The 25,969-nt window shown below is 49.4% G+C and overlaps 2 protein-coding genes across 4 annotated transcripts in view; one reads left to right on the forward strand and one right to left on the reverse strand.

Moving 5' to 3' along the window:
• Positions 1-25,969, forward strand: part of Dpf3 (double PHD fingers 3) — a 297,137-nt gene that overhangs the window by 147,007 nt on the left and 124,161 nt on the right. For all 3 annotated transcript variants that reach the window (XR_008218495.1, XM_052739375.1, XM_052739376.1), the window contains exons 3-4: positions 3,614-3,721; positions 22,109-22,236. Coding sequence is in view for 2 of the 3 variants with exons in the window: in XM_052739375.1 (XP_052595335.1) it covers positions 3,614-3,721; positions 22,109-22,236 (236 nt within the window). In the remaining variant the exon portion in view is untranslated. The remainder of the gene's footprint in view (positions 1-3,613; positions 3,722-22,108; positions 22,237-25,969) is intronic.
• LOC128111128 (peptidyl-prolyl cis-trans isomerase A-like) lies at positions 17,264-17,882 on the reverse strand. Its single transcript, XM_052739377.1, has one exon. It carries the CDS (start codon positions 17,827-17,829, stop codon positions 17,335-17,337), a length of 495 nt encoding a protein of 164 aa, XP_052595337.1. The 5' UTR covers positions 17,830-17,882; the 3' UTR covers positions 17,264-17,334.

Genomic DNA, 25,969 nt, shown 5'->3' on the forward strand with positions numbered 1-25,969 from the left:
GCAGGGTGGAGGGGCTTGGTCCTGCCCCACCTTGGCATGCCGGCCTGTGCTCTTTCTATGTCACTTTGTCCTTGTTCCAGTTCTTCCTAGCTCAGGCCTTGTCAGAGATACTCAGACCCAAACTTGAACCACGTGCACAGCCAGGTATTTGTCTGCAGTCTGCTGGCCGTTTAAACCACAGGCTCATCATAGCAGAGTTTTCTCTGGAACCAGTTCTCCCAGCAAGCGTGCAAATTTCTGCCTGAGTGTGCAAATTTCTGCCCGAGTGTACCTGTGGCGCCTGTACTTTCACGCAGGCAGAGTGTGGGAACTCGGAGCTGCAGCTCCAGGCAACCTTGCTGCTGTTTGCACAGGGGGTCTGTGACTGGAGGGGTAGCTGTGGTCTTGCTTGCCAGGGAGGATTGGTCCCCTTCTTGTCCCCTCCCTCCTCCTCCATCTTCTCCTCTGTACCCACCCCAACCCTAGGCTCAGTCCTCAAGGCTAACTTCCCTGACAGTGACTGTGGCTCCCTCCTTTCCTTCCTCCTCCCTGCCCTCCCCACCTCCGCCCCCCCCCCCCCCCACAGGCCTTTGAGTTATGGACCTCCTGTTCTAATGACATAAACAACATCAGTCTCACGGGCTCTGCTCTTCCCTCCGTAAGTGCAACTGTGGGGTGGAATGTGTGGGTTCAGAAGGGGCCCTGGTGTCTGTCAGCTTGTCAAGCAGGGTGAGGAAAGGAGGCAAGGAGCTCTAGGGGAGTGCTTCGGGGCCCATTTACTTGTTGAGACAAGGTGGATTCAAAGCAAAAATGAAAAGAGATGCAGGTGTCCATCCTGGTGGCTGAAGAGCCAGCAGTGGCAAGGGCCGGGTTGTCACATGGGCACAGGGGTCTGAGACTCATCTGTATCAACCAGCTTGTGGTGATCAGCAGCTGACCCCTGTCTAGTCTTCATGGTTGCAGAGAGATTCCTCTTGAACATCAGTTAATTCCCACCATACTCCCCTGAGGTAGGCTTTACCGATGATCTGAACTTACAGGCGGGCTCTGGTGGGGCTGTGGTGTTTCCTAATGCTCATGCATATGAGATTCTTCTGCACCACAGGGCTTCCCCAAGCTAGGAAGTAAAATCAGCCCCTCTGCCACATCCACACTGTTGCTAGCCTTAGCTCTTTAGGAGAGTGGATGTAAGCCACCAATAGGGTGGTTTCAGTAACACTAACCCACAGAGCAGTGATTACAATGTAGAGAGCGTATAGTACCCAGGCATATGCGAACATTTTTTAATTTGGGCCCCTTAGACCCTTTGAGAGGGCTAGTCAGGACCAGCTTATCCTTTAGCAGCCTCGGTCCAGGTTGGAAATACCAGGAATCAAAGGGGATGGGGCAAGAAGAAAAACCACAGCACAGAGATGGCCACACAGATGTGGGCGGGCTCAGAACTAAGGCCAGCGCCCCCCCCCCCCCCCCCAGAGGCCTTGCATGGCTTGTCAAACAAGACATTTTCTTTCCTTGTTCTGGGAACTGAACCCAGGGTGTACATGGTAGGTCAGGTCTTTACTGCTGAGCCATATCCCCAGCCCCTCTCGAACGGTTTGTGTCTTGGTGAATGAATACCCTGGAGCCAGGACTATCGGAGCCAATGGTTATTTTTTTTTTCTTGTATTTCTGAGTCTTGTTTAGTTCTGGTTGAGTTTATATGATGATTCCTAGATGTGCCTGCCAAGTATGGTGTGCTAAATATAGGGGACACTAGAGATGGGATGATTCCTGCCATCCCAGCTCTTTCAAAACCAGTAGGGGAGACACTAGTATGCAGGCAATTAATTATACTACCTTGGGGGAATACAAGGAATTTAGGATCCTACAGGAAAGGCCATTAAACCAGTCTTGGTATATCAGAGAACACAGGCAAGCAGCTAGTAGACGATGTTCAGGCCTCCAGATGTTCTCAGTAGGCATTAAAACAAGCGATAAAGTTCCTTAAAAACAGTTGTTGAATTCTCTTAAAGGCTTACCACCCTTCAGATCAGAGGTCTGGTGTAGATTTCGGGCTCTGGAACTTCTGAGTTCTTCCAGGTATTTGCCACTTCATCTGATTAGAGTCCCTAGCCCCAGATGAGTGGTGATTTCCGGGACTTGTTCTGTGATGTGGAGGAGTGGGCCAATCCTTGGGTCCTTGCTAAGATCCTGGGGGACCTTCCCCAGAAGCAGCTTGACTGTCTGGGTGGGGCCAGAGTGGATGTATCTATCCAGGAATGACCGGGCCAGAGATAACATCTTCCTCAAGTGAGTCACACCAGAAACATGGAGCCATTGTGAGGAATGCTTTCTCTCAGAGGGAGGTCACAGCTGCCCCTGTCTCAATGTCCAGGGAGCTCAAGATGACTTAGATGATTCATTTAGCCTTTTATCCATCTGGTGCAGGCCGATCCTTAAACCTTCTGACTCCAACCTTAATATTTCCTGAGAATCAATGGGGTGGAGATACAAACCTCCAATGTATTCACCATTCTGAAAAACATGGGAAGAACTGTATCATTAAAATGATACTTAGCATACAAAGTTACGTGGGCATTTTGGTCCTTTAATGCTGGTATGGTTGCCAATCAATGGAAACCATTTCCCCTCTTAATTGACTTTGGGTATCTTTCTCATCGCTCTTCACCTTGTCCTTTGAGACAGGGTCACTCAGTGAACCCAGAGCTTGCTGTTTCAGCTCTACTGACTGGCCAGCAAGGCCCTGGGACCCCTCTGTCTCCATCTCTCCTCCCCAGCACTTGGGATTATAGACATGTGCCTTCTAGTGCTGGGAATTGAACTCAGGTCCTCACGCTAGTGTGGCAATTGAGTCATCTTCCCATCCCCATAATTCTCTCTCTCTCTCTCTCTCTCTCTCTCTCTCTCTCTCTCTGTGTGTGTGTGTGTGTGTGTGTGTTATGTGCATATGTGTATGCAGGGTGCTTGGCATAGGAACGAAGCTGGTGGTGTTAGAAGCCAAATGCAGATAGGGACTGCTTTTGGGAGATAGTGTATACTTGCTCATCCTATGGACTTCTTCCCATTTCTGTGTATGGGGCTTGGCACGTGGGCCAGGAAGTCTAGGAACACATGCTATACCAGTGGGTGTCCAGGGCAGGTCATACCTCCACGAGTTGCCCCTGCAAATGGCCCAAAGCTGATAGTAGTGGGTAGGAGGATGCTGTAAGCAGATCTTGTGAGGCCATGTCTTTGAAACGCTTCCTAGTCAAGGCTCTCACTGGCTTCTGCTGATCCTCTCTGAAGGGAGCTTGTTTAACTTGGCCCTGGACAGAGGGACAGTCACTGCAGGGCCACTGCCTTGCAAGCCTCGTGGCTTACAAGTCTCTGCAGGCCAGATAATACCTTTCTGCTAAAGGTGGTGGCTCTGCCTGGCGATGGGCCTGCTGAACATTCTGATGGACTAGATAGAGGTCTGGGAAACGCCTTAGATTATACCTTAACTCAACTGTGGACCAGCTGGATGACACTAACAAGTTGCTTTACCTCTCTGGGCTCTAGTTGTCTCTCGCTGTGAATGGCAGGTTAGGCAGGGTAGTCTGTGATGTCCTTTCTGGTCTAAAGCCTTTTATCTTTACACTGTGTCCGTCCACAGGCCTTGCTCCGGGCCAGCTGTACACGTATCCTGCCCGCTGCTGGCGCAAGAAGCGACGATTGCATCCACCAGAGGACCCGAAGCTTCGACTCCTGGAAATAAAACCTGGTAAGTGCCCTGTGGAGCTCAGCTGGGCCAGGGGTAGGAGAGTTGACGAGGCCTGAGCTGCCCATGGCGAGACTCACTGCTCTGGTGTCTACGTGGCGGTTTCTCGGCCCGAGGCTGCAGATCAGTGGTAGAGACCTTACCTAGTTTGCTCAAGGCCTAGAGTTCAACCCCTAGACTGCAAGAAAAGGAGAAACAAAGTAATAAACAAAAATCCCCAACAGGAGGAGTTTCTGGCAGAAGAATGGTACCCGTGTGGTACCCAGAGATGTGCGTAGGCTCACTCTGTGTGTAAGTATAGTCTGTTGTCTTCCCAACTTCTCTGGGTTTTGGGGTTTTGTGCCATCTCTTTTCTTCCCTCTTGCCTCCCTTGAGAAGCCAAGCAGTGGTAGGGGCTAGGCCTCAGTTTCCCTCCCTTACCAGAGCCCAAGGAACAACAATACTTTGGTTCAGATCCCTCTCTTCCTTGTAGCCTCAACAAAGACACCCTGACCCAGGTATATTTTCCCAAAGAGGCCAGGGTGTCGTGGGGACCACCTCACACACACACCTGTGTGACTTTCTGGAATGAAAAGGCTAGCTTGTTAAAACTAGAACTTGCTTTGGGGGGGGGTGGCGAGAGAGTCAGGTTGTCAAGGTCACCCCTGGGGTGCAGGCTTCTTTGCCTTGACTCAACTGGAACACTTCAGACACGTGGCTGTCTTCACATCCGTGTCTGGCCTGCAACGTGACAGAGTCAAGGCGAAAGTCATCTCACCCCAGACCTCTGCTCAGTGTGTGGGGTCCTTGGGTCCGATGGAACCCTTTAGTGCTGGGCCGGCTGCTCCTGCTTGGAGTCCACCCAGTGAATGGGTCAAGATGACGGAAGAAAACGACTTACCAGTGACTGGCCTGTTATCCACTTTCCTCAGTGCGATCACGACCGTGAGGTCAGCACAAGTACTGTCCTCCCAGCATGCATCAGTCTAGGGATGATGGCGGTCTTTTTGGCATTTTTGTTCTATGCTCATATGTTTCTTTTTGAACTGCAGTGTGTGTTCGGCACTTTCCCATCTCCCTTTTTGACCTAGCCACACTTCAAGTACCTAATAGACACACATAGCTAACGGAGCTGTGTGGGTCAGTGTGGTTCTAGGGACACACAGAAAGTGTAACCCCAAGCAACACCAGCAGCGGTAGTGGTGGCATCTGGAATCAGCATGAGTTTGAGGCCAGCCTGAGTTATGTCGTGAGTTCTAGGTCAACCTGCGCTACATGGGACCCTGTCCAAACAAAAAGCAAACAAACAAACAAACCCCCCAAAACCAACAACAAAAATGAAGGAATGCACTGGGCGTGGTAGCACACACTTTCAATCTCAGCACTCTGGAGGCAGAGGCAGGTGGATCTCTGTGAGTTTGAAGCTAGCCTGATCTATATAGCAAGTTCCAGGATAGCCAAGGATGCACAGTGAGACGCTGCCAGAGAAGAAAGAAAGAATGGGAAAAAAAAATAATACTTGGCAAAGGATGCTGTAAGATCAAATACATCTAGCTCAAATGTGTAAAAGGCATCATTAACCCGTTTCTTTACAGTGGTCTAGCCAGGTTAAGAAACTTGTTCGAAGTCACACAGGAATTCCTATGGGCCCGGCAGGGAATTCAAATGGCTTGAGTTCCTGTTCAGGGCTTTTCTGCTGCCTCAGAGAGTTCTCTTTAGATGTTTACTTTATGATTATAAAATTAATATATGTATTGAATATTCAAATACACGAGAGAGAGTTGCAATTCCTTTAGTCAGAAGTGCTGGAAGCTCAAACCTGACTAGCCTAAGCCAAAAATGGAAAACTGATGCACAGAACAGTAAATCTGGGTGCCCAAAGTGAGGGCTGTATGTCTTGTGGTGTGTGCAACATGCTCTTCTCCTCCTGGGGAGGTCCCAGGCTTGGCACCCAGCAGGACAGCCCCCTTCCCCAGCTGTGGCAGAGAAGCCCTAGGGAGGACGGAATAGCTGGCTGGGTTTTTGTCTGCTCCACACATTCTTGTCATCCAGGGGCCTGAGTCACCACCTTCCTCAGCAGTGGCTTCTGATTAGCATAGTGCTTGGCAAAGCCCTTTCCAAAGCTCTCCTGGTCAGCAGGCACCTCACACTGGGGCTCAGGGAGGGATGGCGGGGAACAGTGTTCTAAGCTTATTTCATAGGTGAGAGCAGTTATGTGGACAGAGCCAAGAGTGTTTACTGTGGGGATCGTGTTTCAGAGAAGTCATGGACCACCGCTCGTGGGACTGAGGCAAAATGGGATTTTTGATCTATCTGCAGATGTTTACGCTGGGCATCCTGGCCTCCCAGCATCTGCTTCCTGTCTGTGGTTGGGTGGGAGGAGCTGTGTTTATAGGTGCTGGAGACTTGCCTCCACCACTTGGGCTGCCATGATGGTTGAGGGAGAAGGCAGCAGGGTTGGCGGTTTCTGGTAGCAGTTCCCTCCAGCACACAATGGCTCTTTGGGAGACCTTTGGAAAGACTTCCAGAGTCTCTGCTTCAAGTATGAGGTGCAAGTGGCCGTACCAACTTCAGGGAAGAAGGCCCACATCAAAGATGCTTAGTGTTTTAGAGCAGGGCCTGCTCTGGAGAGAGGAGCCACGGCTCTGTGAGTGTGGGCCCTTAGGGGTATCCTTAGCCCCCGTGGGTACAACTGCGCTGTCTTGGGAGGCCTGTTCTTCCAGCCAGGGCTCAGGTGCTGAGAGACAGTAAACAGCCCAGCTTGAGAATCAGGAACTTTAAAACCATACACACTTCTCAGAGACATGTGTTCCCGCCCTGTGAAACCATACCTGCCGTGAAGCCCGTGAAACAAGACACCCCAAAACCCAAGCCTTTGGCCACGTGCTGGTTACTTCCCATCCTTTTCTGAGTCGGTACTGCCAGGTCTAGCATGGTGCTTAGAATGCCTCGGCAAGTGGTGAGAAAAGATGCCCAGGAGTGGCCTTGGCCCTGGGGTCAGTGCCTTAACCTAGCACCTGGAAATGGCCAGGATGAAATGCCATCAGAGCAGCATGCCGTGATCTTCCCGGCGATGACTCAGGCTGGCATTTGAATTTATGTGTGTGTGTGTGTGTAGTGTACGAGCATACATGTGAGCGTTCATGTCGGCGTTCATGTATACCAAAGCCAGAGATCAGTCTTGAGTGCCATTCCTCAGGAACCATCCACCTTGTTTTATAAGACAGGGTCTCTCATTGGCCTGAAGCTTGCTGATTCAGCTAGTCGGGCTGCCCAGTGAGCCCCAAGAATTCTCTCTCTGCCTCCCCAGTGCTGGGGTTACAGGGGCATGCCGTCCTGCCTAGCTTGTAGAGCTTAGCTCTTTTAAATGTCGATTCTGGGGATTGAACTCAGGTCCTCAAGCTTGCACGCACGCACTGTACTGACTGACCTAACTTCCCATTCTAACACTTGGGTTTTTCAAAAGAGTCAAAGTTTCAGGAGCATCCCTTCAACACGGGCCTCAGCGAGCACACAGGCACCTTTGGGCAGTGTACAAGGTGACATTGTCACTGGCTGGATTCCCACAAAAGGATGAAGAGCGCAGCCCCTCTTCAGTGCCCTCATGGGAGATGCAGTCTCTGTTTTCATCATTTATAAGATGCAGTTTCTACCTAGGGAACCTCTTCCCTTTTCTGGGGTATGTTCTCTCTAAACAGGTTGATTTGGACAATTTTTTTAAATGGCCAGCTCTTAGTTTTATTCCGTTTGGGTTCCAAGAGAGCTCAGAGTTTTGATCGATACCATTGAGTGTGACTCAGAGGGGAACCACTAATGGAGTCTCTGGAGAACTTAGTATATAATTCCTCTTAGGTCAGGTGTGTGTGTGTGTGTGTGTGTGTGTGTGTGTGTGTGTGTGTGTGTGTATGTGTGTGTGTGATGTGTGTATAAGTGTGTACATATGTGTGTGTATAAGTGTGTCTCTGTATATATGTGTATATAAGTGTGTGTATATGTATATGTGTGTCTCTGTATATATGCGTGTATGTATGTACATATGTGTGTATAAGTGTGTGTCTGTATGCATGTCTCTGTATATATATGTGTGTGTGATTGTGGCAGTGAGGGAAACAGAAGGAGACGGAGAGATATGGTCCTCTTCGCCTGTGACAGAGGAGGGAAGTCTTAGCACCTTCAGCGTTTGACAAGTACTGACTCAGAGCTGGGAAGATGACTCAGTGACAAGTTTGCCACGCCAGCACCTCTAACCTCATGCCAGGGAGGCAGAGGCAGGAGGGTCTGTGGGCCTTGCTGCCCCATGGTAAGCCTGTCTCAAAAAGGTGGTGTGAAGTGGAGGTGGAGGGCCAGCAGGATGGCTCAGCAGGCGAGGGTGCTTGTTGTCAGGCCTGATGACCTGAGTTTGACCCCAGAGCCCACATAGTAACAGGAGAGAACATACTCCCACAGGTTGTCTTCTGGCCTTCACATGTGTGTGTACACACGTGCACACACACCCACACTCACACCCACATAAGAAAACAAAGAAAAAATGAGATGGAGAGTGACTGAGGAAGAAACAAATGTTGACCTCTGACTTTCACACACATGTGCACACATTTGCAATGTGCATTGATATACACGTGCACATATATACACATATATATGTATATACGTATACAAACATGTACATAAATACACACATGAACACATCCACATGTACACACAAAGCACAGGTCCATTGGACTAGACATTCTATTGCTGGTGATATGTCATGCACACACTGTCTTAGTTACTATTCTATTGCTGTGAAGAGACACCATGACCAAGGCAACTCTTACAAAAGGAAGCATTTAATTGGGGCTGGCTTACAGTTGTAGAGGGTGAGACTATGTTCATCATGGTGTGAAACAGACAGGCATAGCAGTAGAGCAGTAGCTGAGAGCTTTACATCCTGACCCACTGGCAGCAGGCAGAGAGAGAGAGAGAGAGAGAGGGGGGAGGGGGGAGAATGCCTGGCATGGGCCCAGTGGTACACCTCCAACAAGGCCACACCTCCTCATCCGTTACAAAAAGTTCTGCTAACTGGGGACCAAGAATTCAAACATAAGAGACTCTGAGGGCCCATTCTTATTCCATCTACCATACATAGTACGTGCTATTTAATTTTAGATACATATTATCTAAACTATAAACGTATTTCCTTAAATATGGTTATTGTGGCATTGCTCATAACCACAATAAACAAAGCTTAGAAACTATTATGGAGCCCTTTGACGGGGCCTAGTTAGTTGCATATTACATTCATAAAGTGCAATATTATTTTGCCTTTTAAAAGTGTGACTTGAAGGCCAATGAGGTGGCTGAACAGGTAAAGGTGTTCACTGCACAGGCCAGGTGACCTGAGTTCGATCCTCAGAACCCATGTAAAGGCAGAAGGAGAAAACCAGCTCCACAAAGTTGTCCTCTGACCTCCATATGTGTGTCGTGACATATGTGTGCTCCATCATGCACACACACATGCATACACATATATAGCACGAATTGTTAGAAGGTCTTATTAATAAAAACAAACCCGGAGCCAGGCATTGGGGTGAACGCTGAAAGATCAGAGAAACAGAACAAGCCACAGCCAACCTCACCAATTCCTCAGCTGATCTTATTTCCTCAAACTGGAAGCCTCTGTGTCCTCACCCGAATGGATCTCAGCTGAACGGCTGTTAGAAGCCTTAAAGCTTAACCAGGCTCTAGTTCCTGGTTCTCATGCCTTATATGCCTTTCTACTTCCTGTCATCACTTCCTGGGATGAAAGGCGTGTGTCACCATGCCTGGCTGTTTCCAGTGTGGCTTTGAATGGATCTCTGCCTCCTGAATGCTAGGATTAAAGGTGTGTGTGCTACCACTGCCTAACCTCTATGTTTAATATAGTGGCTATTCTGTTCTCTGACCTCCAGATAAGTTTATTGGGGTACACAATATATCAACCACACACATATGTACAACCCCCCACAAATTTTTAAAAAGCGACTCAAGAAAATCAAAGATGTCTAAGATATAAAGATAACTAGGAAAAATAATTTGTGTAACATCATATATAATCTTTTTTGGATAATCTTGGGGCCCCTGTCGACACCATCCTGAAGCACATTCCACCACCCCCCCCCCCCCCCCCCCGTTGGCTTGTGGGAGGAGGACCCTGTTCTGTGTGGACTGAGGGTCGCTGCCTGGAACCAGATTGCCCCATGCCATGAGCATCCTCCATGTCAGATCTTGCATGGAGAAGGAGGAGGGCAGGCTACAGAGCATCATGCCAACCCTAGGGCTTGTCTTCCTGTCCTCTTTGAGGTCCTGGCACGGCCTCATGGGCTAGGTGTGAGATGGCTGTCCCTGTGTCTGGACTGAGCTTGGTGGCTGTCAGGAAACCAGGTGTGGACACAGGAGGGGGGGGGGAGGCTGTATTTGGCAGTCTAGGGAAGGTTCTGGCTTGGCTCCCCCGCACTCCCTGAAGGACACAGCTCATCTTCAATGAGGAGGCTCCCCACGTGGGGACAAAAAGGGCTGCCTTTAGGTCATTCGTTCCTGGTCAGAGTTATGACCGGATGGAGGGGCTCCTCCTCAGTCTGGCAGCTTTCATTCCACCTCTCTGTCACTGTGAACATGTCACCCCTCCTACATCTATTTCTTGTTGGGAAGACAAATGTAGTGTGGGGTGGGGTTGGAAGGGGCTTCGAGCTGGGAAGAACTCTTTGGAGTCTCAGGGTATCCATATTGTCCTGGACCTATGCGTTTCTCGCATTCCCCGCTCCTATCTCTCTGGAGTGAAGGGCCCGCAGGCTCCCACTGGCCTGGTGTCTGAAGGACAACACCCACAGAACCGCTTCTCTGCCTGACAACTGAGTGCAGTGTTCTCTGGGGCTTGCTCTTGGTCGCAGAGGCAGAACAAGGCGTTTTGCCACGTAGAGATGTCACAATTCCTGCAACAGGAAATCTGGGGCTAGTGAGAAGCCTCCTCCTGGTCACCCAAGAACTGAGCTCTGTCCTTGAAAAGGGGAGAGGGGCAGGTGGTGGGCAAAACTGGCTCCTTCAAAAAGGAGCCTTCAACTTTTTTTTTTTTTGGCCTGGCGAAGTAAAGAAAAAGGTTGGTAGCAAACTTTTCCTTAGTGTCCCTCTGGATTAAACGCTCAGCGAGCTGAGCATCTTTCAACTCCAGACCGTTGGTCCCTGTGGTCTTGGGAAGATATTATCTTCATTTTAGAGGTTGGGAAACTGTGGTGCAGATTAGAAGGTTAATTTCTCAAGGGTGCGTGGTGAAGGCGGGAAGGCGCACTAAAGGGAGCAGGTCGGGACTGGCATCGTTCTCTCCAGGACCCGATGTACATGTTCATCCAGGTGCTTGCAGACTCACGAGGCTTTGAAGGTCTGGCTGTCCCCTGCTCCCTGAGATCCTGAGGCTCCCGTCAGTCAGCGCCTCTGGCCTGCCACGCTCGGGCACCAGCAGGCTCTTTGCTTCCTTTGCTGAACTCCAAGGGTAACGGGAGGGAAGGCAGCCAGAAACGAGTTCTGGTTCTTTCTCCTCGTTTCTTGTTTTGGGCAGCTTTTCAATGACTGGGGATGAATGACCAGGATATACTTACTTCCCTCCTTGGGCTGCCGATGTTGGGGGGGAACCGACAGGAAGGCGGGAGCCCTGAAGGAGACTGTAGCTCAGGATGCCCCCAAACACAGAAAGCCATAAGCCAGCCAACAAGTCAGTTACAAAGACCCTCAGAGGGGTATCCTGAAGGGAAAGGTCCAGGAGGAGGCCGGAGCCTGCCGAGGGTGCTGTCCCTGCCGCGCAGAACTGCCAGAACTCTGCAGATGGGAGCAGGCTGTGGCCAACTTCCCCAGCGTTTGCAGATCCTGCATCTTAATTAGTTCCCTACTGTCTGTGTACATGGCCCACATTTTAATAGTCTCTGGGCTTCTTCCACCATTTGCTCTCTGATGCTTGATGTGATTTCTCTTCTCCCCAAGACAGTTCCCCCCCGGTTCCTCTAACACCCTCCCGTCCCGGAACAGCTTAAGGAACGCTGATGTGCCAAGCATGTAGGTTGAGATTGATGGGGCTGTCGGCAGGCTCCTGTGCCCCCCAACCCTCCCCCTCTGCCAGGCACTCTTCAGATGGATGAGTCAGGTGGGGGTGGGCACAAGTGAAGGTGGTGAGGAAGAGACAAGCAAAGCCCGGGGCTAGGTGTGAACCAGTGGTCAGTGTGACCTTCTGCTGGGCCCGCCGTGAACGCTTCTGTGTCCTTCCGAGGGAGAAGGACACCGGCTCCCACCCCCATCTGTCAGTGTTTATCTGCCTCTGTGTGGGGGTGTCTGAGCTTGGGATGGCCGGGAGAATGGATGCCTTCAAGTGCATCAGGGGAAATGACCTGTCATTTATCTCTTTCCTGCGATGTCAGAGCCTGCAGCCATCTATCCCAGATGCCTGCCTCGGCTGCCTCTCCAGCTCCTGGTGGCCCCAGGAGTAAGGGGAGCTGGGGAGAGGCGGGCAGGCCTCCAGCTCACTTCATGTTGCAACTGTCTGTGCCCCTGGGACCTGCTCCTGGGCTCCCCTGTGGTCTCAGGGGCGGAACTGGGGTTGACAGAATTTAGGCGTCCTTGGCACAGCGTGTGCTCCTTGGCAAGGGACACAGGCCTGCAGCTGGAGGCGGGCAGCGTAGCTGCATGGCTGCTGCTGTTTCTAAGGCTTCATTTTATAGCTGGGCCAGAGAGCCATGTTTAGAGAAGGGGCTATAAGCCTGAGAATCACTTAAGTCTGCCATTACTCCCTCCCCCCCCCCCCGCCCCACCTCCCGTACTGCTGCTCACTGACAGGTAGAGAGAGGGCAGGGACCCATCTTCTTCTTCAGCTGCATCGCTAGCAGCCAGCACAAAGGCCTAGTGCGTGGTAGAAGGATGATACAGAGTTGTCAAATGAGGCTGGGAGAACATACTGAGTTCCCTTTGTCCTCTCACAGACGAGGGAAGCTGAGAGAGCGAGGAGGAGAAGAAGCCTTGGCCCAGAGCTGGGCTTCCCATCCAGCTCCATCATTGTCCTGGGCCTCCATTTAGTCGTAGGTTGGAGACCCCTTTCCGGTGCTCTTTCCTCTTCTCATCATCTATTGGAGAGAAACCACTGAATAGATATCCCAAGGCCTGGGTTCAAGTTCAGACTCCTCCAACCACTAGCTTTGGGAGCTTGGGCGAGTTACCTGGATGATCCCGACCTTGATTCTTCACGAAGAAGCTAATGGTGGCTTCTTGAGGGCGTTCTAAAGACCAGGTGGCAGGGAGGCAGTGTGAGGAGGCCCAGCAGCGTTTCCCCTCCAGACGCTCTGGAGTGAGCCCAGGGGCCTCCACTAACCCCGCACCACTCCTCAGTGTCAGCGACGAGATTGTTGCTGACAGCTTGCCGCACCGCAGGGAAACTGTGCTCTGTCTTGTCTGGAGCGGGAACACGTAATGCCTCTGAGTTTTTCCCCAAAGCCTCCTTCTAGAATCTTCTATGTTGGGGAGAGTTCTGGGAGCCTGGCTGTGGGACCCACTGTCTGCTTTGACTATAGCGGCTGTCCTGCCATAGGCTAGGGCAGGTAGTAGCACTGTGATAAGCTAGGGCAGGCCCATTTGCCCAAGCCTGTCCTCTGCTCTGGTGGAAGCTGGTCTGTTTTCTTCTTGGAGAACCATTCCTCTGTGGACTTGCCCAGATAAGGATCTACTTCATCTTGGTCCCTTCAGCGAGAGACATCTGGCCTTGGGACAGATTTGTTATGTAGGGAAGCCTCCTTGCTTGGGGACCAGGGGACTCCTGCCCCAGTGTAATCTGGATGGGTCTGACAAGGAGATTCTAAGGTCCCTGAAGACAGAGACCTTGGCCCCTGTTCAGCCAGCTCCCTTCCAGGCCAGGCTTATCCTGGGGCTCTGTATGTCGTATAGAACCTCCTAACTGGTCTCCTCATTTTTGTACCCCCCACCCCCCGCCTTCAGAGTGATCCTGTTACTATACAAGCATTAGCCTGCTACTCTGCTCAGAACCTCCCGTGGCTTTACCATCTACGCTCAGGGTGGAAGCTGATGTTCTTTGCTGCCACCTACGCAGCACTTCAAAGTCCCCATAACTCCCTGTGCGTGTTCCAGGCAAATGGCAGCTTCAAGGCACATGCACAAATGGCTCTCTACCTGTGATGTCATTGCGTGGACATCAGAACAGGCTCCTTCTCACTTCTCTTCCAGGTCCGTGCTTTCCTGGCCATGTTTAAAAGGATCTCGACCCTCCTATCGCCCCCACGTGCCGCTTTCCCAGCCACGCCCTGTCTTTTCTCCAAAGCACCGGTTACCCAATTGTCAGACCGTAGACTTTACTCACTCATTTTTTATATCCCTCTCCACCTGTATCATCTCTTAGGAACTTGAATGTAAGTTCCATGAAGGCAGGGATTTTTGCCTCATCCACAGCTGTGTCCCAAGCACCTGGTACATAGTAAGTACTCGGCCATATCTGCCAAATCAATGGACAAAGCAGGGTGCCGTCGACCATGCCACTGCTGGGTCTCCTTCAGCGCTGCAAGGGCTGCCCCTGCATTGGGGCAGGGGCCATGTCTCTGCTTGGAGCTCCATTCACGCTCCACCTCTTCTGTCCCTTTAACTGCTCCAGATTCCGCCTGGTGGCTTCTGCCCTCCCTGGGCCGTACCCATTCTGGGGAAAGCTGGGTCTCACCATGCCTGGTGGCCTGAGAGTGCTGGAAGTTAGGGAGTTCGGTATGAGGAGCACAAGAACAGGAGCATAGAGGCAGAGGAAAGAAGGGAGCCTAACTCTGGACCATCTCCTGGGCTCAGACCTTTCATAGCTGCTGTCTCATTTGGTCCTTAGTGACAGTGGAGGTGGCTTTGTTCTTTGAGTTTTACAGATGAGGCATTCAAAGCCAACTGTGTGGCTTAGGGTGGTAGAACTGAGATTTCATCCCCAAATAGCCAACCCCTTTGAACTGCTTTTTACTTATTTGCAGACAGGATCTCATGTAGTGCAAGCTGGCCTTGAACTTGCTGTGTAGCCAAGAATGGTCTTGAACTCTTGATCTTTGTTAAGTGCGTGTAGTCACATCCATTTTATATAGGACTGAGTATAGAGCCCAGGGCTGCATGCATGCTAGGCAAGTACTCTAGCAACTGAGCGACAACCCCAGTCCCTATTTAGTTTTAACTTTTCCAAGCTTTATAAAGGTATACTCGAAGTGGTGTGTGTGTGTGTGTGTGTGTGTGTGCGTGTGCGTGCGTGTGCGTGTGTGTGTGCACGTGCGCACGCGTGTTCCTGGAGGCCTTGGGTATGGTAGGCAAGTGCTCTAGCAGTGAGCCACATTCCTCTTCAACCTGATGTTTGATATATGTGGACACTGTAAAATGACTAGATAAGACTAATGATCGTGTCTATCACCTCATAGAGTTGCATTATTTTTGGTGGTAAGAACACTCAGATCTACTCCTTCAGCAATTTTAAGTCCAACAATACATTATTAATAACCAGTCACCAAGCTGTTCCATAGATCTCCAGAATGCATTCATCCTACCTACCTGAAACCTTGGGACCTTCTCCAATGGGTCCCACACACCGTGGGAAGGCCTCCTCCACTCAGTCTATTCCCACTACGATGCATCTCTCTGCCCTTCCTATGATGCAGCACTTATTCCTCCTGTGGGCCGGCCCAGTAGTGACTTCCTTTGATGTCATGGATGTTTCTTTGTGCCTCAGGTCCTGGAAACTGCTTCCCTGGAGCACTGATCTCAAATTCTAGAACTTACTTGCCTTAAGGTGCCCTCTTAGAGGAGTGTGGGCAGTCACAGCGAGGGCCACTGGGGCGGGGGAGGGGAATGATGGTTCTCCTGTTGGGGGGGGCGCTATCCTGGGATGCCAACCCAAGCTCTAGCAGGACCTGAGAGCTGCAGCCTGGGTGACAGGTCCTCAATGAGAACCTCATTTATTTTGAGCTTTGTGAGTCATAAACCAGGAAGTCAAATGCAGGCCAGAAAAGGGATCCATCTGCTTATTCCCTGGGCCTACCACCCTTGTAGGAAATCAGGTCTCTGGTCCCCATGCCCTACCTTTTCCCCTTTCGCTCTGTAGACTGAAAGTCTGCAGAAGATAAACGAAATCCTGAGCTTTAAGCTCCTTGCTCCTTGGTGTAAGTTGATGTATAAATCCAAGGACATATGATGAACTTAAACTCCTCAAAATAATAAGCACCCAGAAGAGAAAATGGCACATTTGTATTTTTAAAGGAAAACTAGAGACAGGCATTAGAAAACCACCACCACAACAAAAAACCCCTGAGCACTCACGCGCTAGCAAGAGATTTTTTTTTTCTGTTGCCTGTGGGCTCCCCCGCCCCCTTTCTGTACCATGACTCTATCTCCAGGCCCCTGTGTCAGAGGGAGCCCATGATGGATAGACGGATGGATGCGCCTTGTCGGGGTGTTTCACCACAATTTCCCTTGGGGCAGCCTGTCTGTTGGCAGAGCCCAGCCTCCCGAAAGATGGTATCTCTTTGCAAACCCGACAGCTAACAGACAGCTTCTCTCTTTGTATATTTCCCCAAAGAAGACCTGTCTTAATCTGTTTTTTTTTATGCAGCATATTTTATTATAATCCATATATGAGTTGGAGGTTCCCAGCCCTCCATCCTTAGCCTAATAATGAAGGAGAAGGAGTCAGAGGCTCAGGGAGCCTGTGACATCCAAGGCGTTTGCATTTTTAAATGACCTGGGATTTAATTACTCACTGTGCTCCAGTGTCGTACTTTCAGGCTCATCTTGACTGCGCCCTGTTAATGAGCTCAGTGGCTCCAACAACCCAGTGGAAGCTTTCCTTTTGGTGCATTGGGTGGCAGGTTTAGGGCACCTGTGTCAAAAGCTTATGGCTTTGATCTGCACCCGAGGAAGGTTGCCCTGTCCGGAGCCTGGGGAGAAGCTACAGTGCTTCACTGGCAATTTCCCCCCCCTCTGCTTTTATTTGTGGTGTGTGTGTGTGTTTCTTTTCTCTTTTGACTTCCGATGCTTCAATCCTTGTTTGTCTAAGAGGTGTTCCTTTTTTTTTTTTTTTTTCTTATTTGGAAACTGATTTGCTTCGGTTTGCACAGAAGCTGTCTCTGGTGTGATGGATCGTGCTGGAAGTCACCCAAGGAGTATCTCTGTTCCCAATTAGAAGTGGAGGCAGAGCTGCCTCCGGGTCCCAGGGAGGTGGCTGGCTTGGGTGACAGCTGCTGCCACTCTGGAGAGAGTAACGATCCATACATAGGTTCATATCCCTGTGTATAAAATCAGACCGATTTAAAGATGAATTATATGTGTGTGTGTGTGTGTGTGTGTGTGTGTGTGTGTGTATGTGTGTGTGTGTGTTTTGGCCCATTTTTTTTTTTTTTTTTTTTTTTTTTTTTTTTTTTTTTTTTTCTTACTTAGTTTTTATTCATAATCATAAACTTAACTCTGCAATCCAGCTAGACTTGGGAGGGGAATGAGGAGAATATGGAACCCAGAGAACTTCAGTGAGAGCGGAGATTACAGGGTACTGTGAGCAGATGGGGTGGGGGCGCTCTCCTGAGCTACAGAAGGAATGGTCTGGTGGGTAAGAAGCCCGCAAGTCGAAAGAATTAGAGTTGTCCACAGTCGGAAATGGTGATCTTCTTGCTGGTCTTGCCATTCCTGGACCCAAAACGCTCCATGGCTTCCACGATGTTCATGCCTTCTTTCACCTTCCCAAAGACCACGTGTTTGCCATCCAGCCACTCAGTTTTGGCGGTGCAGATGAAAAACTGGGAACCATTTGTGTTTGGTCCAGCATTTGCCATGGACAAGATGCCAGGACCTGTATGCTTCAGGACGAAGTTCTCATCCTCAAATTTCTCTCCGTAGATGGATCTGCCGCCAGTGCCATTATGGCGTGTGAAGTCACCACCCTGGCACATGAATCCTGGAATAATCCTGTGAAAGGAGGAGCCCTTATATCCAAATCCTTTCTCTCCAGTGCTCAGGGCGCGGAAGTTTTCTGCTGTCTTTGGAACTTTGTCTGCAAATAACTCGAAGGAGACACGGCCCAAGGGCTCGCCATCGGCCGTGATGTCGAAGAACACGGTGGGGTTGACCATGGCTGCAGCAAGCGGCGACAAGGGGACAGCGGCGTCTGCAAAGCCCCATTTTTTTTTTTTTTTTTTTTTTTTTTAATGTTAAATGTTTGATGGTTCCTGTCGGGGTTATGTGGTCTTCAACTTTGTGTGAGGTTAAACAAGAGAAGCCTTTTAAAGAGTCACTGGATCCTATATCCAGATGAGCCATATTAGAATAAGATTGAATCAGTAACATTCCCAAGGGTTCCCAGAAGTGTGTGTAGTGTGTACATTGTGGGAGAGCTTGGACCTGTCACCTTTCTCCTTGATGTGCTCTGGGAACCCCCTGTGGTTAAGAGGCAGAGAATGTACCCTCTGCTGGGTTGTCTGGGGGGATGGGGTTAGCCTTTCATTCTGACTAGCCAAACCTTTCCCACAATGCTTTGTGAACAGGGTTTGCCAGAGGTCAGCCTGAATGCCGCTCATGGAATGGTACTCCACTGGGCATTAAGCAGGCAACATTAAAACCATGTTTAAATTCTGTCCACTTACTGAAAGCAAGAATCTCCCTAAGCATTTCTTTTAATGCTGTAAAGCTGCTCTGTTTGGTGGGTAGCCGCTAGCCTCATGTGGCTTTGGAGCCCTTGTCTGAATTTATATGTGTTATAAGGGGAACATATATACCAGTAAGGTCTAAAAGACTGTAAAACATCACATCTGTTTTCAAATATTTATTTCATATTGATATGGTAGTATTTTGGATAGAGAAAATATGAAACTTAATTGCACCTGTTTCTTGTCTTTCAAAAACATGACAACTAGAAAATTTAGGATGATACAAGTAGCTTTTACTGGATTTCTATTGGACCATTAACATTAGTGATTAAAATTTTGGTTATAATAACTTAACAGCATTTGTGGGACACTCAAACTGTCCAGGTTCTTTGCACATACTACCCAATTTAGGACTCAAGTTTTAAATAGAATGAAACATAAAAAAAAATCAACATGCCTCCCATAATGTTTCACATACTAGGTTTTGGGGTGAATCTTTTGGGATTTCTTTATACATACTACCTTCCTTGATTTTTTTCAATGTCCTTCCATTTTTAATGCTTTATTTTATGTGCATTTTGTTTTACCTGCACGTATGTCTGTGTGAGGGTGGATTATATTTGGAGATGGATTACAGACAATTGTGAGCTGCCATGTGGGTGCTGGGAACTGGAACCCAGGTCCTCTGCAAGAGCAGTCAGTACTCTTAACCAATGAGCCATCTCTCCGGCCCCTACCTTGTTCGATTCTTGTACCGACACTATGAGGTACATGCCTGTATCACCGCATGTAACTCATCAACAGAGACTTAGGTTAAGAAACTGCCCCAAGCAAGACTTAATAGGGTTTGACTTCAAGTCTGTTTCAAAATGAAGCTATACAAGCCAATAAAATACGTTGGCAATTAGGGGAGAGTGATGCCACTCAGTCGATGTGATGCAAAGCCCCTCTGTGTCTCTATGCTTTGCTTTCTTCCTGAAGGGACTGGACCTCAGGTGTCACTGGCTATCCCTTGGAGTCTTTCGCATGTTGGGAACCCGCTGCATTTTCACTACTTGGGTTCCCTTTTCTCTCTTGACTCTTACCTTGTGCATGCCAGCCCATGCAGCTAAGGAGGACCAAGTACAGAGTAAACGATGAGAGGCAAGATGGAGGCCTGGTTAGCGGGGGGGGAAGGGCAGCGGGAGTGGGAAGTCCACAGCCCACGGGAAATTCTGCATGGACTGGGGAGGGAGGTTAGTTTTGGAAGGATGGAGAGCTCTTGAGATTTTCTCGCAGAGCTCGGCACCATGCTGCAAACTGCCGGCAGCCTCAGCGGAGATGTGCCTCTCCTCCTGAAGTCTGAAAACCACAGGGAGGGCCTAGGGAGGCAGTGGGCATGCACGAAGCTTTGGAAAGACACCTTCCTTCTTCCTAGGAAGAGAGAAGGGGCTGGTGGTAGAGCCCTTTTAGCATGATTGGGTGGGAGGGTACGGAGCTCAAGACTGGACTTTGCCCCTCTCCAGTCCTGTGATAGGTGGTAAGCAGGTTCTAAACCTCCCTGCGCTGAGCTGCCTCCTCTGGAAAATGGAATAACTCTCTGCTCTGCGGTGTGATGGAGATTAGGTGGCATCTGGAAGTGACAGCGTCTGCATGTTGGATGTTTCTGCTTCACCTTGTCCTCTGCATGTGCACCCAGGGCACCAAAGCCCTGATCCTGGCTTTGCCTGGGCTTGTTCTTTCCTGATAAGGTTGTAACGAGTCGGGGTTCTTGCCATGATCTTTACCAGGTTTTGAAAGATCATCTGATGGCTTTCCTGCCTGCTCTTGGTGAAGTTGCTTGACTTCTCTGAGCTACAGTGACTCACTTATAAAAGGAGATGGAATTGGATTAGATGACTGGACTTTTCCTGCTCTAAAACACGGTGCCATTCTGGAAATCGGACACATTTATTGTCAGAAGGTTAAAGGATAAATTCATATATACACATAAGATTATTTTAAGTTTGAGGGATGGTGACCCGCTGCTTGACTGAGGACAGGACACAAGGCAGCAAACCTTAATTATTTGGGATAATTAACACTCGACTTAATTGTAACTCCATCACACATGCCTTCCCCGATTCTGAAGTAAAGTAGCTGCCCCCTCACCATTTCCCTTTGTAGAGATAGTTCATAACTGCATCTTTGTTTTACATTTAACATTTTGTAGCTGCATCTTTAAGTCATCCAAAGACAGAGTTCTGCCATTATTTGGTCACCTCCTGTGTCTCTAGTTCCAGCACAGTGGCTGTCCCAGGACAGGTGCCCAACAGATATTTACTGGTCAATAGATGATGGTAAAGTTTCATTGGTGGTTGATCCAGTGCTTGTGTTTTTTTTTTAAATTACATATATGTGTGTGTGTGTGTGTGTGTGTGTGTGTGTGTGTGTGTGTGTGTGTGTGTGTAGGTGAGGTTTGAGATCAAGAAGAGATTGGAAGAAAATTATATGGTTAAACCAAAATATCACTTAATATCTTAGTTTTCTGTTCTTAAAAAAAAGTTAAAATTCTCCGTGAAGAGCTTGGGGAGCACCTCAAGTTCGGGGAGCACTTTGGGGAAGAGTCAGAAGCTCTCTCTGGTCTCTCTCAGGAGCAGATTGCCTCCAGCCCTATCTTTGCTTAACTGCCCAGTATGTTAGCCTTCCATGACTATAAGAGAATACCTGAGATATTAACTTACAAAGAGAATGAATAATTTTGGCTTATAGTTTTCAAGATTCTAGTCCCTGGCCAGGCAGACTCGGCTTTGGGGCTTCCCTAGATGTCAATGATGGAGAGTGTGTACCTGGAACAAACTGCCTGCCTCATGACCAGAAAGAGAGAGGGGAGGAAGAGACCAGAGTTGTACAATCCCTTTCATGGATATAATCCTAATGACCTAAGGACATTTCCCTCTAGTACCCATCTCCTAAGGTCCCTCCATCTCTCAATAGTGCCACCCTGGGAACCAAGCTTGTAGCATCTGAGCGATGAGGGGAGTGAGAGTTTCTGCATCCAAACAATGGTACCCGCTGGCTCACAGGCCCAGCAAGATAACTCCCAATGTCTATAGAAAAATGCTTGGCAGACCTACGTTACTGATTTCTCCAGGGTTGGGAGCACTGAAACTCTTGCTGTGGTTTTCTCTATGCACGGCAATGTAGGAACTCTGCCACTCTGGAGTCCATTGGACATCGCTGTCACTCTTTTTCCGTTGGTTTGGGGCTTCTGCTTCCCCTGTGAGTTGAGGAGAACAGCCTCCCCGAGGCTGATAGCTTTTTATGGAACAAAGCAGAGTCGGGCAGCCAGCACGGCCAAGGGGAGACCTTGAAGACACTAGTGAGCAGACATCGTTGGTGTGCTTGAACATTTTCAAACACCCCGTGCGTGGTCCTGGGCACTGTTCTTCCTCTTAGTAGATGGAGAAATGGGCTCCAGCTCTTTCAGCATCCTGTCCTGGGTCATAAGCCTAGAGTGGCAGAAGCAGGACTGAGACTCGGGCAGTCTGATCCTACCTCTAGAGGGCGCCCTCTCTGTTCTACCTCGACTTGCCCCAGGGAGTGGGCAAGATCGAGATCTTCTCTGGGACTCTGCGCTGGTGGGGAAGCTGAACCCAACGCCAGTGTTCCATGGTCCTGTTTGTCAAGAGGCGATGGCATAGGCCGTTTGAGTCCTACCCAAGAACTCTGCATGTTCCCCAAGATCACCCTTCTTGTCTCACCTGCCTCTGGGTGCCTCACCTGTCTGTTTGTCTTTGTTTTCCAGAAGTAGAGCTGCCCCTGAAGAAAGATGGCTTTACCTCTGAGAGCACCACATTGGAAGCCTTGCTTCGTGGTGAGGGTGTGGAGAAGAAGGTGGATGCCAGAGAGGAGGAAAGCATCCAGGAAATACAGGTACCCTGCACCTGCCAAGGGAGCCCCTGAGCATCACCACCGGGTGCCTCACTACATTCTAGGGACAGGGTTGCATCTGTGTTACCAGATCCTTGTGACACCATTGCCAGGAAGCTCAGAGCTTCCTTTGAATTGAAAATCCCAGGGGGGAAAAATCATTGTTCCCTCCAGTCTGTCCCCTTTCCTGGGTCCCCTGTATCTGTACTCAAAAGGTATCTAATGAGTCTTCTGAGCACCAGGTACTGTGCTGAGTTCCGAAGACATCATGGGAACAGGATAGACTGAGTCCTTGCCTTTGTGGGATGAGCAGCCCATCATTTAGACTCAAGGGTTGGGGCCCCTGCCTCACCTCTGCCCCTTTCCTTACACCCCAGCATGAGCTCCAGCTCATCAGAACTCTCAGCCCCTCCCATCTCACCCTCTCAGGCAGGAATAGTTGCCTCAGTCCTCATGTGTCCACTACCCTCTGTGTACACCACCTGTAAAGCTCTTAGATAGCACTGTGATGACGGGCACCTACCATTTCTCATCCTCAATATGTTTCAGATCCCTGTTAGCTAATACTCTGTGGGGTACAAAGCATTATAATAATAACAGTTAATCCTGATTGAATATTATTAATAATTAAATATAATTAAATTATATTTTGATTAATTCATATTGTATATTAAATTTTTACATTTTATGTCATACATCTCATATTTATTCAATTTATATTCAATTTGACATTTAATTTGATTGGCTTGTTAATTTATTAAAATCTTCATTAACAACAACAACAACAACAACAATAACAAATACCATTTTGGTGCTTTGTAAATACCTGCGTGTTCGGGACTGTGGTGCATTGACTGTGATGCACTCAGTCCTTGTGCATGCCAGCATGAAGTTGGCTTTCCATAAGGACCCTGGGCAAATTGGTCTGTCTTACGCTGCTCTTCCAGTGGTAAGATGAACGGTCAAATCTTTTCCACTTAGTTGCTGCCACCTGACGTATTTGTCCCCACCTCTCTTTCCTCAAGCTGTAGCCCTCATGGAGATCCTTGCTGGTTTGTACTTAGCAACCCCGGGGTCATCTTTGATGCTCCTGTCTGTCTCACACCCAGCATCCCATGCGTCAGGAAGACCCCCCCCCCCCCCCCCCCCCCCGTCGGCAGTGTCTTTAGGAGGAATCAGCATAGCCCATTGTCTCATATCCCTCTTGCTGCCCTGATAACCTCACCCTGGTCCCTGATCTGAGCCCCTAATTGCCTTCTCAATGGTCTCTCCACTCATGCCCTAGAAAGTCTTTAAAACAAAGATCTCTTTAAAAGCCTGCGATTTTTAAGCTCATCGCAAAATGGAGAGGAAAGTGAAGGGATTTCTTGGAGCTTAACCGCTCCCATTATCAACACCCTCCATATCGGTTTCCACTGGTGAGCTGCCTTCACCAGGCCTTTCTCCCCCAGAATTCATGGATTATGTTCGTGTTCACTTTTGGCATGCCACATGCTGTGTGCTCGGACAGATGTGTAATGATAGAGTCCACCATATATAGTGCAATACAAGTAAATTTCGCTGCCCGAAACCAACGGTGCCTTGCTACTCGGCCCTTCCGCTCCCAGCCCCCAGCTACAACTGTCTCTCCCCACCCCCACAGTCCAGCTATACAGGTAGCCTTTGCAGATTGACTTCTGTCACCGAACACACAGACTCTTCCTCCGTGACTTGTCATGATGTCACAGCCTGTTTCCTTCCAGTGCCGAACACTATTCTTCGGAGAGGATGGATGACCAGAGGGGAAGGGACTCTTTCCATGGCTGCTCATGCCTGAGTGAAAACAAGGGCCTCTTGCCTCTCTCAGATGGGATGTGCCCTGGTGGTTGGCTCTGTGTGGGAAGTCCTTCCCTAGACATACAGGGGCTCTCACCTTACCTTTGGGTACCCTGACTGCTGTGATTAACGCTATACCCTGCACCCATCTCATTCCTGTACTCTGCTTTTCTTTGTTCTTTTCATACCATGCCTATTGCCATCGAGTATTCTTTGAATTTTATTTCTTTGTGATTGTTTATTCTCCTGGTGGAATGTAAACTCCCTCCCTACCCCCAAGGTGGGAAGCCTCTGACTGCCTTCCTCACTAATACATCTTTAGCACACAAACCCAGCTCGACACATAGGTGCACAAAGTGCCTGCTTGAGTGGATGACTGGGGGGGGAGGGGGGGGCTCGATTCTGATCTTCCCTCTGTCCCACATGCCCTGCTTTGTTATTTCAGTCCTAAGCACAGCTCTGCTTATATCTCCTCCTTCCTAATACATCTTTTGTACAAATCCAGCATGGTAGACATGGCTTCTTGGCTTCTCCTTCATGCTTTAGGCTAGTATTCAGACTCAGTGTCTCCTCTTCCTCGATCTTCTCCCCCTGAGCCTCTGGTCTACTGTGCTTTCTTCCACCTACACCGATTCCATTCAGCGGTTAGGCCCAGCCCCAACCCTACCTTCCCCATCAAACCTTTTTTGGTCCCCTATAACCAGAGTAGTCTCTTTTTAACTTAGGCATTTTTGACACTTCCCACTTTCTTCCTTGTGTGTGTTTCGCTAGTCACGAATTAGTTCCTGTGTTTGGACTTGCAGAGTTTGAAGCAAGGTGTGTCATCCCTGTATGACCCACTGCCTCATTGTTAGTATTCTTGCTCCGTTAGTGTTCTTTGACAGAGTCGGTGACTGATCCAGAGCCGGTACCCAGAAGCCTGGATACCTAGGGACATGCAGCCCCTCTCCTGTAAAGCTGGGAGCAAATCTGAGCTGCCTTCACGTGGCTCTGGGCCAGGATACCCGCTGTCTCTGTGTGGCCATCATTGCATCAGCCCTGGTGTTGGCAGTGTGGCCACCAGCGCACAGCATGGGACTGCGCTGTCTAGGCCGTATGAGGCTGAAAGTAGACCACGAACCACTTGAGTTTAAGTCCTTATTGACTTCGCATTGCAAAACTCCATATATAATAAATTGACGGTGTACTTTCTCATTCATTTTTACTCATTAATTCGTGTATGCTTTTGACTGACAGATGCACTTCTTTTGAACAGGGACTGGGGTGCTGGGGGCTACTCGAATTCGAGTGTGTCACGCAGTTAGAAAAACAAGTGAACACATAAGAGAACCACAGTTTTAGGATAAACGAAGGCCAGTAGGAGGAAGCAGCGTTGAAGGAGGGGCAGAGCTTAGGCCTAAGGGACGTGCCTTTAGCCACAGTCCTGCGGGATGACGGGAACCACAATGTAAGATCCCTGGAGTAACAGCTCAGAGACAGGTCAGTGCCCATCTTGTCCAGTGAGCAGATAGAAGGCCCTGTGGACAGAGTGCAGTGGTTGGGGTGGGGAGGCAGGACAGGTGGGCCAGAGCCAGACCCTTCAGGCCTCGGGAGACCTAGCTGTGGCTCTCTGGCTTCATGTGCGATGAAAAGGAAACCATTTGGGGGGTTTTGAATTTAGATCACCAGGGCAGTGAATTTAGAGCTCATGAAGATTCCTCCCTTCCTGCCCTACATGGAGAGGAGACGGTGCAGGGGCAGAGTGGAACTGATCAGTTAGATCCCTTCCCTCCCTCCCTCCCTCCCTCCCTCCCTCCCTCTCTCCTTCTCTCTCCCTCTCTCCCTCCCTCTCTCCCTCTCTCCCTCTCTCTTTCCTTATTTTCTTTCTCCTTCTTTACTATTATGAACACAAGCACAAATCTTTGTCACCATTACAATAAAG

This window comes from Peromyscus californicus, unplaced genomic scaffold, assembly GCF_007827085.1.
Source record: "Peromyscus californicus insignis strain IS unplaced genomic scaffold, ASM782708v3 Scaffold_15__1_contigs__length_86483966, whole genome shotgun sequence".
NCBI classification, from domain to species: domain Eukaryota; kingdom Metazoa; phylum Chordata; class Mammalia; order Rodentia; family Cricetidae; genus Peromyscus; species Peromyscus californicus.